The 19,084-nt window shown below is 47.8% G+C and overlaps 1 protein-coding gene across 1 annotated transcript in view; it reads left to right on the top strand.

The window, feature by feature from the left end:
• The window catches only part of ARHGAP9 (Rho GTPase activating protein 9), a 115,513-nt gene that overhangs the window by 14,868 nt on the left and 81,561 nt on the right, over positions 1 to 19,084 (top strand). Inside the window, exons 2-3 of the mRNA XM_066584431.1 lie at positions 2,714 to 2,906; positions 17,149 to 17,453. Of these exons, the coding sequence (XP_066440528.1) occupies positions 17,159 to 17,453 (295 nt within the window). The 5' untranslated portion in view covers positions 2,714 to 2,906; positions 17,149 to 17,158. The remainder of the gene's footprint in view (positions 1 to 2,713; positions 2,907 to 17,148; positions 17,454 to 19,084) is intronic.

Consider the following 19,084-nt stretch of genomic DNA (forward strand, 5'->3'; position numbering starts at 1 on the left):
ACTGAACACCGAAGGCAGAACACAGTAATAACACCTGCTCTGGGGACACAGAATCAAGTAGGTCATAAAATAAATAAAATATAAAGCAGACATGTACTAATACCGTGTGAATATCGAACGGCTGTGCCTCCACTAGAGAGAACACTGCAAGCACAGCTGGAGCGCCCTCTTCTGCTATGCAGTTACAGTAGCTAGCTAAAGACGGATTTCTCAGCCCCGTCTTCACCTAGCTGCAGAGCTAAAGAGAAGCTTTGTACAAATGACGTACAGAATAGGCTAAAAAAATCAGTTCTAAAAATGCTTAGAATCACCTATTCTGTACATTTGCTCTTTAAATAAATCAAAGGGGTAATCTGAGCCTAGAAAATAAGTTAATTAGTAGAGATGAGCGAATATACTCATTTCGAGTAATTACTCGATCGAGCACCGCGATTTTCGAGTACTTCCGTACTCGGGTGAAAAGATTTGGGGGGCGGGGGGAGGCGTGGCGGAGCGGGGGGTAGCAGCGGGGAACAGGGGGGAGCCCTCTCTCTCTCCCTCCCCCCCCCCCCCCACTCACCGCTGCAACCCCCCACTCACCCACGACGCCCCCCGAATCTTTTCACCCGAGTACAGAAGTACTCGAAAACCGCGGCGCTCGGGCGAAAAAGGGGCGTGGCCGAGTAGGCTCGCTCATCTCTATTAATTAGATAACAATTATAAAGATCCAAAACAATAATACATGCTGTACTATCATTATTAGACTTTGCTCACATCTGCCTTGGAGACTCCCTTTGGAACCTTCGTTGCAGAATTTCCATTAAAAGCTAGGATGAAATACCGCTGCATGCTGCACTATTTTATTTGGAAAAATGCAGGAGTGCATAACAGGAACCCATTACAATCAGTTGGTTTTGGCCAGCGGTATTTGGGTCTGACTTGTGCCATGTTGGCACTTGCAGTATTATGATTATTCAGCTTCTAGGACAGAGAGTCAGAATCAATAAGTGTAAGTGTGAACAAGCCCTTTGTATTATTACATTACCTAATCTAAAGGTCCATTTACACACACAGATGATCGCTCAAAATTTGTTCAAAAGATAAGGAGAATGACAGTTTGAGCGATCATGCTGCATAAATTGCTAATAGGCACTAATTATTTGCATGTAAATGAGCCCCCGGAGCTGTATGCCGAGAACAGCAGGTGGTCTGTTCTCTGCATACAGTTCTTTTGTTCTGTCCCAGGGCTGCCTGCTGAATACAATGTAATCAGAGCTCTCCATTGAGAATACAGCAAGCAGTCCCTGCTATCAGCTGTCTGGCTCCACAGTGGATTTTATGCTCACCAAAAAATCATCGTTCAGCCGAAGAATGAAAGATAGGAGCATTTACACTCGATTATCGCTCAAACTATGGCTTTTGAGTGAATTTTGAGCGATAATCATTGTGTGTAAATCGGGCTCAACTCGTTTACGCCTCTTCTTCAGAATGTTGCCCCTTCATCCAGCAGTATTCCCCACACTGCTTGCACCCTATATGCTTCATATTTGCATGCACACATACAGTCTGGATGGCTAGCTCATCCAACTTTATGTATACTGCCCATTTTTTTTAAATTTTTCTTTAAAGAGAGGTTGCTCTGTTGTACAATATAGCACTTTTTAGATTTTGTGTCATCCCTATTTTCCCACTTTAATAGAAAAGGAGTTGTGTTCCTCCCAGATTCATCTCCCTTGTGAGGTAACAGGGAGTTCACCTGTTAGCTGACTAGTCAACTAGGCCAGTGACTGGATATTTAAAGGGCAGCTAGCAGAGCAATAGTTGTTCTACCTGGGGAACACAGAAAGATGGTCTGTGTAAGCTACTAAAGTCTGTGAGTACGGTTGAAAAGGTATGGTGTTTTGCAAGCTAGTGGGGCTGCAGAGCACAAGCCTTAGTGGGGTGACAACGGGGAATGTGATGATTGTCAACGGTGGCTCTACTGCCTCTTCCTGGAATATCAAGACATGGCCTCGCCCAGCTGCGCCCAGTGGTAAAGATAGTAACAGTGATGATGAATAGGATAATTTGAATGTTCATGTGATAACAGTACCATTTTAGTGAAGCGCTCTGGTGGCGATGAAATAAAGAGTCCAGACCAGATTTAAAAAAGTAAACTGAAGGTACACAGTTTGCTGTTCTCACTTTGCAAATTTCCTTTTAACATTAACTTCAACAGATTTGCTGTGATCAAGAAATACTCGTACCAATCCTTTAACTCCTCCCCGGTTTGGGAAGAATGAGCCCACCCACCAGCCTAAGTAATCTGTGGGTTCTTTCGGAAAAAGGTATTTGTAGAGAAGTGGAGACTTAAGCAGAGTTGACTGTACTCCACGGATGCTGAATTACACAGAATAAGTTACACTCACTGTTGCGACGTATTCCCTCAGGTTCCTTCTCCTCACTGTGACTTCTTCCTGGCAATTTCTCCTAAACCCTGACCTCCAGTGACTTCTAGCTTGCTACAGCTCCACACACTCCTTTTGCTTTTCTTCATCTCTGACGACCAAACCCCCTCTCTTTTCCTTTCACTTTCCCCCACTTTTTCTGCCCGCTGACTCACTTTCTACTCCACTCTGCTCTTTTTCCTAAGCTTGCTTCACTCCTCCCCCTCTACCAATCAGAAATGAGCAGTTGCCAGGCAGACTAGACTCAACACCGTGATCAGGAGAATAACAGAGTTTTTCTCCTGTAGGATAATGCATATGTCTCCTGAGGAGTTCATAGTGCAGTGACCGAGAACCAGCTACATCCTCTTCTGCCACCCCCTGCTTCATCTGTACCCTGAGGTGGTGGAAGACTTGAATACTGCCGCCGCGGTTCCAACATGGACTCCGGAACAGAGAGCATACTCCGACCAGTCTGTTTAGCAGGAGCAGTGAAATAAGGTGGACCCTTAGAGCGATCATCCTGGTCATCTCGGAATACAAAGGAAAAATTGTCCTCCCCATACTCCATTAGTATCCACAGAGGGTAATGCAACCAAACAAATCCTGTATGGGTATTAAAAGGCTTATGGCTCCAATCCCTCTTTTTCGCTGGTGCAGAAACCGTTGTATCCTCTGGGGACACAGACACATCGCTCAGTCCTATATTGATCATGAACACTCCAGCTCCTCAACTGTGTTCCACAGTGCTAGGGAAGATCCTGCGGGCAACGAATAGCTGGAGGCCATCATCTCTTATACCTCCCTATAGTCCCCAAAGTACCACCAAGGTAGAGGTGGTGGGTAGCCAGCTGGCATGGCTTGCAGGGCTCAAACAGTAGCGATCTCCACACTTTCTGGACTCTCTCTTCTCCTCTGAGCACACTCCTGGTGAGCTCCTGCTACAGCAACTGACTTCACCTCTGGGCAGCTCCAGACAACCTCCCCTTTCAACTCCACAGTGGGGGAGTCCCCCCAACGTTTTTCTCACCAATGACTGGAACTTCTTGGCAGGAAGAATTGGCAGGCTCCTCCTGAGGGAAGATGTAATCTGGGCACCATTTTGAGAGTCCATTTTGTCACCAGAACCTTTAAACTGTGTACGAATGTCCAACAACCTCAATTTATTCAACAGCACTACACAGTCCTCTTCCAATCTGTAGGGCATCTTTGCTACATACATTTTGGGCTCAATAATGGCTCAACTTCAACTCACAGTCTTCTCTTTGCAATCCAATACAAGTAAGCGCATTACAGTGGAAAGTGCTGTTTCCTTTTTCCATCAGCACACATGGCGCGAAGGTATCATCCTGTTCGTGACGCCAAACTCCAGCCTGCAGCGACCGAGAAGAAAGGCCTTCACCTGGGGAGACAGTGGGGTACAAGATGGCAGTGGTTCACGGTGGCTCTACTGTCTCTTTTCCCAAAAAGATGAATTATAGCCCAGCTTAGCCACCAGGAGGGAAGATAAGATTTAGCAGGCTTGATTATCACAGATTAGTTCTAGATTGTCTATGTGATACCAGTGTCCCTAGACAAGTGACAAGTCACTCGCGATGATTAAATGAATCCACAAACAAATTTTTTTTTTCAAAACCGGGGACATGCAATTTCCCTTTACTCACGGTTTAACTTTGATTTTCCAATACAGACAAATACTTGCACTTTTCAACATGGAAATAAATGCTTCTGAACAGATTTGAATTTTACATTTCCTGACACACTTGAAAAACAGAAAGTTCTATTCCCCAAGGCACACATATCCTCAGTCATTGTTTATCTGATGGACACTCTCTTGTGAGCCACTCTTGTGTTACACGGGCTTTCAAATGCTCTTACATCTAATGCTAGCTATAGCGGGTTTTTTGCGCTTTCTCTCTAGATACGGTTCAGTGGGGGAGTGTGTGGCACTTACACTCCCATACCATCTCCTGGGAAGCATCTCCTGCACTCCAGTCCCCACTTGGACAAGCCTCTTAGCAGAAGAGACATGGCTAAGCCCTGGCAGGAGCATCAGCCCGTCTCTCCTGCGCACACCTCATTCATTGACCACCAAATGCTCTCTTTTCTCAAAACTCCTTCCACAATCCCTAAACTACCAATCACATTACACTGGCAGGATAGGTCACAGAAAAAGCTCTCCAGTTAAGAGTGAGGGCATCACTGTGTAAGTGCAGGAGAGGCAAGAGTTATTATTTTGTTATCTGTTATGGATTTCCACTGTGAGCTTATTTGACAGATAGGCTGACCGCGGAGAATCCCTGCAATTAACAGCATGCTGCGAATTGCCAGCCGCAAGCGGAGAATCGTTATGGAAAGCGTTCACTGCGTTTCCCGCGGCCGGATTATCTGGCCGCGCGAACGCAGTGAACATTCGCCCATGGACAGGAGACCTAACTCTTATGAACTTTAGTGGAGAAAGACAAGCACATACAGTATGTAACCATCTTTCCAACCAGCAACCAAGCCCCTCACTGTGAAAAACTACGGCAAAGGGATCCCTGCACTACCAATAGCAAAGGGTCCCAAATGGGAACCCCACTTGTCAGACATTTAGGGCATCAATGTTTAAAACTAGGAAATCTCTTTTAGTATTAAAGGGTTTGACTTTTTTGGAGCTTCCCAACACCTAGGCCGCATTTGTCTTCAAGTAAAGCATGCAGGACATAGGGTTGTATTTGTAAATTTGCTATTGTATGATTCTGCCACTGTGGTCACCTTTTTTCATTATACCTTTTTTCATCATAGTAGTATAAATACTTTTAAACTCTTTAACATTCTGTTCTAAGTTATCTGGTTCAATCAATAACATTTTCCCCAAAACTGATTTTTTATGTGCGTAGCGACACTACAAATATACATATGTGTCTGTGTATAAAAAAGACCTCACTACAGCATTCCGTTTTTGTTTTAGATATACAGCCCTCCCCTTCTTAAAAGGAATATGTCATCAGAAAATGACCTACTGTATAAATCAATATTTTATGGTAAACATATTCTTTAAGAGTTGATGGTGTTTTAATTCACAATCTAAGGGTAAGGAGTAGAGATGAGCGAACGCTTTTCTGGCCAATAGAAAGACAGGGAAGGCATTACACCTTCCCCCTGCAACATTCAAGCCCTATACCACCCCCCTGCAGTGAGTGGCTGGCGAGATCAGGTGTCACCCGAGTATATAAATCGGCCCCTCCCACGGCTCGCCACAGATGCATTCTGACATAGCTCAGGGAAAGTGCTGCTGATGGTGGAGCTGCTATAGGGAGAGTGTTAGGAGTTATTTTAGGCTTCAAGAAGCCCAACGGTCCTTCTTAGGGCCACATCTGACCGTGTGCAGTACTGTTGAGGCTGCTTTTAGCAGTGTTGCACAATTTTTTTTTTTGTATATCGGGCGTGCAGAGCATTGCGTCCGCAGTCTGCAGTCATTGTACAGAGTATAGGGCCAGTACTGGTGAGGCAGGGAAAGAGATATTCAGGCTATATAGGCAGTGGGCTTTTTCCAAAAAATTGGGGAAAAATACTATATTTGGGCTGCCTGTGACCGTCTTCAGTTTACTGCGTGTCTGCTGGGGGTAGTAGTCCTAATTAATACGCAGCTAAGTGTTACAGCAGGCTTCCGCAAAATTGTTTCCTGGCTCTGCTGTCTCTGTTACATGATCGCCGTCATCCCGCCAGAGGGAAAGAGTATACATAATATTATACGCTGCCTACAGTATCTATCTGCTGGGGGTAGTAGTCCTAATTAATACGCAGCTAAGCGTTACAGCAGGCTTGCGCAAAATTGTTTCCTGGATCTGCTGTCTCTGTTACATCAGCGCCGTCATCCCGCCAGAGGGAAAGAGTATACATAATATTATACGCTGCCTACAGTATCTATCTGCTGGGGGTAGTAGTCCTAATTAATACGCAGCTAAGCGTTACAGCAGGCTTGCGCAAAATTGTTTCCTGGATCTGCTGTCTCTGTTACATGATCGCCGTCATCCCGCCAGAGAGAAAGAGTATACATAATATTATACGCTGCCTACAGTATCTATCTGCTGGGGGTAGTAGTCCTAATTAATACGCAGCTAAGCGTTACAGCAGGCTTGCGCAAAATTGTTTCCTGGATCTGCTGTCTCTGTTACATCAGCGCCGTCATCCCGCCAGAGGGAAAGAGTATACATAATATTATACGCTGCCTACAGTATCTATCTGCTGGGGGTAGTAGTCCTAATTAATACGCAGCTAAGAGTTACAGCAGGCTTGCGCAAAATTGTTTCCTGGATCTGCTGTCTCTGTTACATGATCGCCGTCATCCCGCCAGAGGGAAAGAGTATACATAATATTATACGCTGCCTACAGTATCTATCTGCTGGGGGTAGTAGTCCTAATTAATACGCAGTTAAGCGTTACAGCAGGCTTGCGCAAAATTGTTTCCTGGATCTGCTGTCTCTGTTACATCAGCGCCGTCATCCCGCCAGAGGGAAAGAGTATACATAATATTATACGCTGCCTACAGTATCTATCTGCTGGGGGTAGTAGTCCTAATTAATACGCAGCTAAGCGTTACAGCAGGCTTGCGCAAAATTGTTTCCTGGATCTGCTGTCTCTGTTACATCAGCGCCGTCATCCCGCCAGAGGGAAAGAGTATACATAATATTATACGCTGCCTACAGTATCTATCTGCTGGGGGTAGTAGTCCTAATTAATACGCAGCTAAGCGTTACAGCAGGCTTGCGCAAAATTGTTTCCTGGATCTGCTGTCTCTGTTACATGATCGCCGTCATCCCGCCAGAGAGAAAGAGTATACATAATATTATACGCTGCCTACAGTATCTATCTGCTGGGGGTAGTAGTCCTAATTAATACGCAGCTAAGCGTTACAGCAGGCTTGCGCAAAATTGTTTCCTGGATCTGCTGTCTCTGTTACATCAGCGCCGTCATCCCGCCAGAGGGAAAGAGTATACATAATATTATACGCTGCCTACAGTATCTATCTGCTGGGGGTAGTAGTCCTAATTAATACGCAGCTAAGAGTTACAGCAGGCTTGCGCAAAATTGTTTCCTGGATCTGCTGTCTCTGTTACATGATCGCCGTCATCCCGCCAGAGGGAAAGAGTATACATAATATTATACGCTGCCTACAGTATCTATCTGCTGGGGGTAGTAGTCCTAATTAATACGCAGTTAAGCGTTACAGCAGGCTTGCGCAAAATTGTTTCCTGGATCTGCTGTCTCTGTTACATCAGCGCCGTCATCCCGCCAGAGGGAAAGAGTATACATAATATTATACGCTGCCTACAGTATCTATCTGCTGGGGGTAGTAGTCCTAATTACTACGCAGCTAAGCGTTACAGCCGGCTTGCGCAAAATTGTTTCCTGGATCTGCTGTCTCTGTTACATGATCGCCGTCATCCCGCCAGAGGGAAACAGTATACATAATATACACTGCCTACAGTATGTGTCTGCTGTATCAGCTCAGCATTTTAAAAAAATAGAAGCAAAATACTTAAGGCCTACTACTGGCCTTTGGCCACTCGACAGCTTCTGCGCTGTGAATTCCACTAGCTCAGTGATACGCACCTACGTCTCACTACAGGCGTGCGCAAAATTGTTTCCTGGCTCTGCTGTGCGTTCCGTAAGGGAAGTCAGCCTCCAACCACAGGCCAATAAGCGGCACATTTAATTACAGCGTTCTGTTTCTGCACTACTGGTAATACAGCATGCTGAGGGGTAGGGGTAGGCCTAGAGGACGTGGACGCGGGCGAGGACGCGGAGGCCCAAGTCAGGGTGTGGGCACAGGCCGAGCTTCTGATCCAGGTGTATCGCAGCCGACTGCTGCGGGATTAGGAGAGAGGCACGTTTCTGGCGTCCCCACATTCATCTCACAATTAATGGGTCCACGCGGTAGACCTTTATTAGAAAATGAGCAGTGTGAGCAGGTCCTGTCGTGGATGGCAGAAAGTGCATCCAGCAATCTATCGACCACCCAGAATTCTGCGCCGTCCACTGCTGCAACTCTGAATCCTCTGGCTGCTGCTCCTCCTTTCTCCCAGCCTCCTCACTCCATTACAATGACACATTCTGAGGAGCAGGCAGACTCCCAGGAACTGTTCTCGGGCCCCTGCCCAGAATGGGCAGCAATGGTTCCGAATCCTCTCCCACTGGAGGAGTTTGTCGTGACCGATGCCCAACCTTTGGAAAGTTCCCGGGGTCCGGGGGATGAGGCTGGGGACTTCCGGCAACTGTCTCAAGAGCTTTCAGTGGGTGAGGAGGACGATGACGATGAGACACAGTTGTCTATCACTCAGGTAGTAGTAATTGGAGTAAGTCCGAGGGAGGAGCACATAGAGGATTCGGAGGAAGAGCAGCAGGACGATGAGGTGACTGACCCCACCTGGTTTGCTACGCCTACTGAGGACAGGTCTTCAGAGGGGAAGGCAAGTGCAGCAGCAGGGCAGGTTGGAAGAGGCAGTGCGGTGGCCAGGGGTAGAGGCAGGGCCAGACCGAATAATCCACCAACTGTTTCCCAAAGCGCCCCCTCGCGCCATGCCACCCTGCAGAGGCCGAGGTGCTCAAAGGTCTGGCAGTTTTTCACTGAGAGTGCAGACGACCGACGAACAGTGGTGTGCAACCTTTGTCGCGCCAAGATCAGCCAGGGAGCCACCACCACCAGCCTCACCACCACCAGCATGCGCAGACATATGATGGCCAAGCACCCCACAAGGTGGGACGAAGGCCGTTCACCGCCTCCGGTTTGCACCGCTGCCTCTCCCCCTGTGCCCCAACCTGCCACTGAGATCCAACTCCCCTCGCAGGACACAGGCACTACCGTCTCCTGGCCTGCACCCACACCCTCACCTCCGCTGTGCTCGGCCCCATCCACCAATGTCTCTCAGCGCACCGTTCAGCCGTCGCTAGCGCAAGTGTTTGAGCGCAAGCGCAAGTACGCCGCCACGCACCCGCACGCTCAAGCGTTAAACGTGCACATAGCCAAATTTATCAGCCTGGAGATGCTGCCGTATAGGGTTGTGGAAACGGAGGCTTTCAAAGGTATGATGGCGGCGGCGGCCCCGCGCTACTCAGTTCCCAGTCGCCACTACTTTTCCCAATGTGCCGTCCCAGCCCTGCACGACCACGTCTCCCGCAACATTGTACGCGCCCTCACCAACGCGGTTACTGGCCAGGTCCACTTAACAACGGACACGTGGACCAGCACAGGCGGGCAGGGCCACTATATCTCCCTGACGGCACATTGGGTGAATTTAGTGGAGGCTGGGACAGAGTCAGAGCCTGGGACCGCTCACGTCCTACCCACCCCCAGAATTGCGGGCCCCAACTCGGTGGTGGTATCTGCGGCGGTGTATGCTTCCTCCACTCAACCACCCTCCTCCTACGCAACCTCTGTCTCGCAATCAAGATGTGTCAGCAGCAGCATGTCGCCAGCAGTCGGTGTCGCTCGTCGTGGCAGCACAGCGGTGGGCAAGCGTCAGCAGGCCGTGCTGAAACTACTCAGCTTAGGAGAGAAGAGGCACACGGCCCACGAACTGCTGCAGGGTCTGACAGAGCAGACCGACCGCTGGCTTGCGCCGCTGAGCCTCCAACCGGGCATGGTCGTGTGTGACAACGGCCGTAACCTGGTGGCGGCTCTGCAGCACGGCAGCCTCACGCACGTGCCATGCCTGGCCCACGTCTTTAATTTGGTGGTTCAGCGCTTTCTGAAAAGCTACCCACGCTTGTCAGACCTGCTCGGAAAGGTGCGCCGGCTCTGCGCACATTTCCGCAAGTCCCACACGGACGCTGCCACCCTGCGCACCCTGCAACATCGGTTTCATCTGCCAGTGCACCGACTGCTGTGCGACGTGCCCACACGGTGGAACTCTACGCTCCACATGTTGGCCAGGCTCTATGAGCAGCGTAGAGCTATAGTGGAATACCAACTCCAACATGGGCGGCGCAGTGGGAGTCAGCCTCCTCAGTTCTTTACAGAAGAGTGGCCCTGGTTGGCAGATATCTGCCAGGTCCTTGGAAACTTTGAGGAGTCTACCCAGATGGTGAGCGGCGATGCTGCAATCATTAGCGTCACCATTCCTCTGCTATGCCTCTTGAGAAGTTCCCTGCAAAGCATAAAGGCAGACGCTTTGCGCTCGGAAACAGAGGCAGGGGAAGACAGTATGTCGCCGGATAGTCAGAGCACCCTCCTGTCTATATCTCAGCGTGTTGAGGAGGAGGAGGAGCATGAGGAGGATGAGGAGGAGCTGGAAGAGACAGCTTGGCCCACTGCTGAGGGTACCCATGCTGCTTGCCTGTCATCCTTTCAGCGTGTATGGCCGGAGGAGGAGGAGGAGGATCCTGAAAGTGATCTTCCTAGTGAGGACAGCCATGTGTTGCGTACAGGTACCCTGGCACACATGGCTGACTTCATGTTAGGATGCCTTTCTCGTGACCCTCGCGTTACACGCATTCTGGCCACTACGGATTACTGGGTGTACACACTGCTCGACCCACGGTATAAGAAGAACCTTTCCACTCATACCCGAAGAGGAAAGGGGTTCGAGAGTGATGCTATACCACAGGACCCTGGCGGACAAACATATGGTAAAATTCCCATCCGACAGTGCTAGTGGCCGAGGGCGCAGTTCCAAGGGCCAGGCAGCAGGGGAGGTGCAGAGATCAGGCAGCATGTACAGCACAGGCAGGGGAACACTCTCTAAGGCCTTTGACAGCTTTCTGGCTCCCCAGCAAGACTGTGTCACCGCTCCCCAGTCAAGGCTGAGTCGGCGGGAGCACTGTAGAAGGATGGTGAGGGAGTACGTAGCCGATCGCACAACCGTCCTCCGTGACGCCTCTGCCCCCTACAACTACTGGGTGTCGAAGCTGGACATGTGGCCTGAACTCGCGCTGTATGCCCTGGATGTGCTTGCTTGTCCTGCGCCTAGCATCTTGTCAGAGAGGGTGTTTAGTGCGGCTGGGGGAATCATCACAGATAAGCGTACCCGCCTGTCAACCGACAGTGCCGACAGGCTTACACTCATCAAGATGAACAAAGCCTGGATTTCCCCAGACTTCTCTTCTCCACCAGCGGACAGCAGCGATACCTAAACAATACGTAGGCTGCACCCGTGGATGGAAGCATTGTTCTCTATCACCATCAAAAACGTGGACCTTTTAGCTTCATCAATCTGTGTCTAATATTCCTCCTCCTCCTCCTGCTCCTCCTCCTGAAACCTGACGTAACCACGCCGAACGGGCAATTTTTCTTAGGCCCACAAGGCTCAGTCATATAAATTTTGTAAACAATTTTTATACGTTTCAATGCTCATTAAAGCGTTGAAACTTGCACCTGAACCAATTTTTATTTTAACTGGGCTGCCTCCAGGCCTAGTTACAAATTAAGCCACATTAACCAAAGTGATTAATGGGTTTCACCTGCCCTCTTGGTTGGGCATGGGCAATTTTTCTGACGTACATTAGTACTGTTGGTACACCAATTTTTTGGGGCCCTCGCCTACAGTGTAATCCAATTAATTTTTTTGCCCACCTGCATTAAAGGTGACGTTACATCAGCTGTGTTGGGCACTGCAATGGGATGTATTTATGTACCGCCGGTGGGTTCCAGGGAGCCACCCATGCTGTGGGTCCACAGGGAGTTGTAACTGCATGTGTTCACTTCTAAAGAACCCCAGTCTGACTGGGGCATGCAGTGTGGGCCGAAGCCCACCTGCATTTAATCGGACGTTACCTCAGCTGTGATGGGCATTGCAATGGGATATATTTATGTACCGCCGATGGCTTCCTGGCACCCACCCATGCTGTCGGTCCACACGGAGTTGTAACTGCATGTGTCCACTTCTAAAGAACCCCAGTCTGACTGGGGCATGCAGTGTGGGCCGAAGCCCACCTGCATTTAATCGGACGTTACCTCAGCTGTGATGGGCACTGCAATGGGATACATTTATGTACAGCCGGTGGGTTCCAGGGAGCCACCCATGCTGTGGGTGCACATGGAATTCCCATTGCGGAGTTGTACCTGCCTGTGACTATTTATAAAAAAACGCGGTCTGACTGGGGCATGCAGACACCTTGACAGAATGAATAGTGTGTGGCACATAGGTTCCCCATTGCTATGCCCACGTGTGCAGCTCCTGATGGCGGTGGCACAGGATTATATTTGTCATTGCTTCTGTACAGCATTGTGGGCTATCGCCCCGCCCCTTTTAAAGAGGGTCGCTGCCTAGCCGTGCCAACCCTCTGCAGTGTGTGCCTGCGGTTCCTCCTCATGGCAGACTCACTTATAAATAGACATGAGGGTGGTGTGGCATGAGTGCAGCTGAAGGCTGCGCAGGGACACTTTGGTGTGCGCTGTGGACACTGCATCGTGCGGGGGGGGGGGGGGGGTTTGGGCAGCATGTAACCCAGGAGAAGTGGCAGCGGAGTGTCATGCAGGCAGTGATTGTGCTTTGTTGGAGGTAGTGTGGTGCTTCGCTAAGGTATGCATTGCTAATGAGGGCTTTTCAGAAGTAAAAGTTGTTGGGAGGGGGGGGGGCACTCTTGCCGCTATTGTGGCTTAATAGTGGGACCTGGGAACTTGAGATGCAGCCCAACATGTAGCCCCTCACCTGCCCTATCCATTGCTGTGTCGTTCCCATCACTTTCTTGAATTGCCCAGATTTTCACAAATGGAAACCTTAGCGAGCATCGGCGATTTACAAAAATGCTCAAGTCGCCCATTGACTTCAATGGGGTTCGTTACTCGAAACGAACCCTCGAGCATCGCGAAAGTTTCATCCCGAGTAACGAGCACCCGAGCATTTTGGTGCTCGCTCATCTCTAGTAAGGAGTAATTTAGTTCTGTAGTGGATGGGCAGCCAATGCAGCGACTGGCATAACGCAGAGGTGTCTGGATAGGAAGATGAGTCTAGCTGCCGCATTTCGTATGGATTGGAGAGGGGAGAGTCTGGTGCTGGCAAGGCCAATGAGCTGTAGTTGAGGCAGGAATGGATGAGGACGACTATGAGTGTCTTTATCGTGTCCGCCGTGAGGAACGGCTGGATTTTTGCAATGTTCCTGTGGGGCAGGTGGTAATGTTCTGGCCAGGGATTGGATGTGGGGGGTAAAGGAGAGCTCAGAATCCAGTGTAACCCCAAAATAGCGGGCGTTCTGTTTAAAGGTTATTATGGTACCAGATACTGAGATGCAGATGTTGGGGTGGGGGTGGGGGGTCGGCTGGTGGAGAGCGGAAACATGAGGAGGTCAGTTTTTGAGAGGTTAAGTCTGAGGAAGACGGAGGACGTGGTATTTGAGAAAGCAGATAGGCAGTCGGTGATGTTTTGGAAGAATAGTACTGATATATCATGGGAGGAGGTGTAATGCTGGGTGTCATCAGCGTAGAGGTGGTATTGGAGGCCAAATCTGCAGATATTTCGACCAATTGGGGTTGTGTGTAGATAGAAAAAGAAGGGGGCTGAGGACTGAGCCCTGGGGCACCCGACAGCGAGGGGCAGTGGGGAGGACGTAGGGCCAGTGAAGGAGACGCTGAATGAGTGGTTAAAGACGTAGGAGGAGAACCAAGAAAGAGCAGTATCCTTTAGGCTGATGGAGGGGAGCATTATGAGGAGGAGGTCATGGTCAACAGTGTCAAAAGCTGCAGAAAGGTCAAGGAGGATTAGTAGGGATTAGTTGCCCTTCGATTTAGCCAATATGAAGTCGTTTGAGACTTTTGTGAGGGCGGTTTCAGCTGAGTGTAGGGGGCAGAAGCTGGAATGTAGGGGGCAGGGTTTCAGAGAGATAGCATGTAAGGCGAGAATAGAAGATGCGTTCTAGTAATTTGGAGATGAATGGAAGATTTGGGTCGGTAGTTAGCAGCGTCAATCGAGTCAAGAGTCAGTTTCTTTAGCAGAGGGGATATGATGGAGTGTTTGAATGAGTAGGGGAAGATGTCAGAGATCAGAGAGAGGTTGAAGATGGTGGTGTGGTGGGTAATGACAGGCGGGGAAAGGGTTCAGAGGAGGTGTGAGGGGGGAGGTGGTCGCTAGCGCAGGTGGGGGGGCAAGCAGAGAAAAGCAGTCTGCTTCCTCTGTCGTTGATTTGAGTGCAGATAGTGATTGAGTAATGGATGCAGTTCTAAAGAGACCGGGATCGGGCCTAGCCGCATAGTGTGTTATTTCTTTTTGGATATTTTCAAATTTTCCTTTGAAATGGGCAGCTAGCTCTCCAGCACGGAGATCTGTCACAGGGGCCTGTTCTTTGGGGTTGAGGAGGGAGTGCTAGGTGTCAAATAGCTTTTTGGGGTTATGGGACAGTGAGGAGACGAGGGTGGTGAAATAGACTTGTTATATTATTTTGGCTCAGGATAACAGGCAATACATGGTCAGTGCGTTCCCTGTGTTTCCCAATATACAGATACTATTATATCATTGTTAGTCATTAACAGTATTAGATCGTTGTTGTATAGACAAGACATATCATGTCCCCTGTATTTGCTCCAGACCTTTCTGCCCCAGCAAATCCGTTTGACATCATCAATGACCTCACCGGCTTCAAAACCAAGTACTTGAATGCAAAAGCAGTCGCTTCTGCACATGACACCAGGGCTGTATATGAGCACCGTGTTTAATGGTTTATTTACAGAAAGCTGATTATTTCAGTTCCTTTTCACAGCACAGGGTTGGGCTGTAATATGGTTGGTGGGAAGGGTTTAGTAGAATACATATACAAAAGGTTAGGCCTGGAGCAGAACTTGTGCTTGTTTTAGATGCTACTAATGTTGAGTGTACGACTCTTCAGATTGTATTCATAAGGTGCAAAAACAGTCTTCCGACAAAGAAACTGACAGTTTAATCCAGTTGAATGAGAATGCTACCCAGAAATTGTCAAGATCAGTTCTGGGCCAAATCCAGAGGTGACACCTGAAGAATCCCGGTCTTCACCCTTTCACCCCACCAAAGGGGATCTGGGCTTTGCTCTAGGGTCCCCAGGTTATTACACTAGAAGTGTAACCAATTCACTGGGGGTGAAAAAACGCACAAGAAAAACACCAGTGTAAAGGCGCCCTAACATAATGAAAATGTTTGAAGACATCTTGCAGGACATCTTGTAGTTTCTACTTGGAGTACATACGGCTTTTTGATTGCTTTTTATTACATTTTTTCTTGGACATGGGGTGCCCAAAAAAGTGCAATTCTGGTGCTGTGTATTTTTTTTCTGACGAAAAATGTGTTACTTTCATAAATTGGACTTTTACGGACGCAGTGATGTCAAATGTTTTTTTTTATTGGTTTGATTTTTGTATTATAAATATGGTACAAGGGTTTAATACGACTTCCTATTATTATTTCTAAAAATAAAAGTTTTTTTTACTTATTTTTACATATTTTTTTAAAACTTGTGACTGTTTGATCGCTCGTGCATTATAATATAATACCATAGTATTACATTGCGGTATAATATAATACCATAGTATTACATTATACCACAATCTGACAGGCAATCTAGCAAGCCACACCACAGGCATGGCTTCATAGGCAATCAGACATGGCAGCGTCGGAGGGGCCTTCAGAGGGCTCCAGGCTGCCATGGCAACTAAAACGCATATCGCGATTGCATTGCAGAGGGGGCATAAGGGACCCTCAAACTTTGGGGCTTTTGAAGAGTTAACAGCTGTGATCAGTGTTCGCACTGATTGCAGCTGTTGCCCACGGGTGCCAGCTGTAACAAAAAAGCTGATGGAAAATACATTGCATGGAGTCCCCTCCATACAAACCTTGCACCGACAGGGTGTAAATTTACAATGTAAATAGTTGCTAAAGCATACACTTTTGTTTGTTTTACACAGAGCAATTGCTGTTAAGGCAAACACCTTGCAAAGTTACTGGCTACTCATTGAAAGACAATCTGTTTAAACCAGATGATAATCAACCAGCAACTATTTTTAGGTGAGCTGAAATGAAAGGCCTTATCAAGACTCAAACCCAGGAGCTCCTGTGCTCCAGCTGGTGGCTCTCCTGCTGAGCTATCCAGTTTCCTGTTTGGCTCCACCATGTTCTCCCAGATTTGACAGTCCTATAAAAGCCTAGCCCTTCCACTTCCTACCTGCATGATTATTGAGCTCCCAGCCAGTAGTTAAGCTCCACCATCTCCGTTCTCCTGCACACCGCAAACTTATACTTACCCATTGCCAACCTCTAGCCTTCCTTCTTTGACTACACTACCTGCCTGCTCCTTTGTACTGCAACCAATACTTTCCTGTTACCAACCCCTGGCTTTACTGACCACGCTATCTGTCTGCTCGGGTTACCAACAAGATGCTCCGAACCCGCAAAACATTGTTACATGACTAGTGAATGAATTTTCACTTGTCACCTGATTGGTTGACATGTTTAGAGAACAACTATCGCTTACATTTGTTCTATCGAGTGACTATTCAAGTGATAGTTATCCTGTGTAAAGCCCCTCTAAGCCAAAACCAGGAGTGGGTCCATAACATGGAAGTGGTGCAAATCTTTACATTCTAGTTTCCTCTCTGTAACTTCCACTCCTGGTGATGAATTACAAATACTGATTCAAAATACAGTGATGACCAAAGTTGGGAGATTATGCCTAGTCCCGGTGAATTGGTTACAATTTCATGAATATGCTTGATTCTACAAAATGATGGACTCTACTTTGCATTTGTCTTTCTTAATCTTTCTATCAGCTTCAATGGATGTTCTTCAATTTTTTTTCTTAGGTTTCCTGAGATGTTCTCTGGACTTTGGACATTGGAAGGCCGCAACTGGAAAAGGTCACATCATACAAAGCCAGTGATCTTGAGAGTTCTCAGCAGCTCTATGTTCAACATTGCTGATGGAAGCATCATTAGTCTAAAAGAAGGTGATATCCTTCTACTTCTAAACAAACTTGATAAAGATTGGTGGCAGGTCAGGAAAATTGGAGATTGTGAAAAAAGTAAACCATTCAATGTGCCCACTTCTTATATCAATGAGCTGATCGCATGCAGAAATCTGGGACACCGAAGCAAAACTGGACATATAGGTAATATACTGTTTTGTAGTACATAGTACCTACTGCTGAAATTAATTTAGGCACATTCACATCTACGTCTGTGATTCCGTTCTATTTTCGCTGTATGACTCCATCCTTGGAACTGAGCAACAAAAATATCAGAACTGGCACATGTTGGACCTGAATAGTACTGAACAGGCCCTATTGACTATAATGGGGTCCTTCCAACTTTCCAACCGGTATGCTGCACAGTTTCATCTGAGAGTTTGTGCCGGATCTGCGCCAAATGAAACTTCTGATGTAGATGTGAACTTGGCCTTATTAGTGTTCAGAAGAGCATATGTAATCACTTTATTATATAATGTTATATAGAGTTAAGTCACCTCGTTATAAAAAATTAAAAGAGACTTGTGTGGTACAAAGTGTTAAAGGGGTTGTCTCGCAGCAGCAAGTGGGGTTATACACTTCTGTATGGCCATATTAATGCACTTTGTAATGTACATTGTGCATTAAATATGAGCCATACAGAAGTTATTCACTTACCTGCTCTGTTGCTAGCGTCCCCGTTGCCATGGTTCCGTCTAACTTCGGTGTCTTCTTGCTTTTTTAGACGCGCTTGCGCAGATGCATCTTCTCCCTTCGGCTGGTCTTGGAAGCATCGGCGTTTTGGCTCCGCCCCCTTGTACGCATCATCGCGTAGCTCCGCCCCATGACGTGTGCCGGTTCCAGCCTCCTGATTGGCTGGAATCGGCACATGACGGGTGCGGAGCTACGCGATGATGCGTACAAGGGGGCGGAGCCAAAACGCCGATGCTTCCAAGACCAGCCGAAGGGAGAAGATGCATCTGCGCAAGCGCGTCTAAAAAAGCAAGAAGACACCGAAGTTAGACGGAACCATGGCAACGGGGACGCTAGCAACGGAGCAGGTAAGTGTATAACTTCTGTATGGCTCATATTTAATGCATGATGTACATTACAAAGTGCATTAATATGGCCATACAGAAGTGTATAACCCCACTTGCTTTCGCGAGACAACCCCTTTAAGGCAGCAGAAATACAGTCTTAAGCTCTTGCTCATGACCTGAAGGTTGCAAGTTCAATTCCCGCGTGCTTCAGGTAGCCGGCTTAAGGTTGACTCAACTTTCCATCCTCCTGAGGCCGGTAAAATGAGCAACCCAGCTTGGTGGGGGGGTAATAAAATAAAAATTGTTTGAAAGTTTTGTGACTTTTTATGCAAGCCTTGTTACAATGACCGGGACTTCAAAGCATTTGAATTCCCGGTCATTGTAACAAGGCTTGTATAAAAAGTCTGACTTTGGCTTGAAGGAATGCTGCCTTTTAATAGGTGGAACTGTGGAGGATTTATTCCATCTCACTTATTTGCATATTACCCAGAGGAGCGTGCATGGCCATTTGAGTCTCCTCACTTAGTTTATTGTATAGTTGCTCTCCCTAAGGAGAAAAGAGAGCGTTTCTGACCCCCCGTCCCAGGCCTCTCACTAGCAAAGCCAGACTCCTACTGTACACTGATGAAGGGCAAAAACCATGAAACAGCTGTCTGTGCATGAAGTCTGGCTTTGCTTTGAATTCCCAGTCATTGTAACAAGGCTTGTATAAAAAGTTTGACTTTGGCTTGAAGGAATGCTGCCTTTCATTCAGTG

This window comes from Eleutherodactylus coqui, chromosome 1 (genome assembly GCF_035609145.1).
Source record: "Eleutherodactylus coqui strain aEleCoq1 chromosome 1, aEleCoq1.hap1, whole genome shotgun sequence".
In the NCBI taxonomy this organism is placed as follows: Eukaryota; Metazoa; Chordata; class Amphibia; order Anura; family Eleutherodactylidae; genus Eleutherodactylus; species Eleutherodactylus coqui.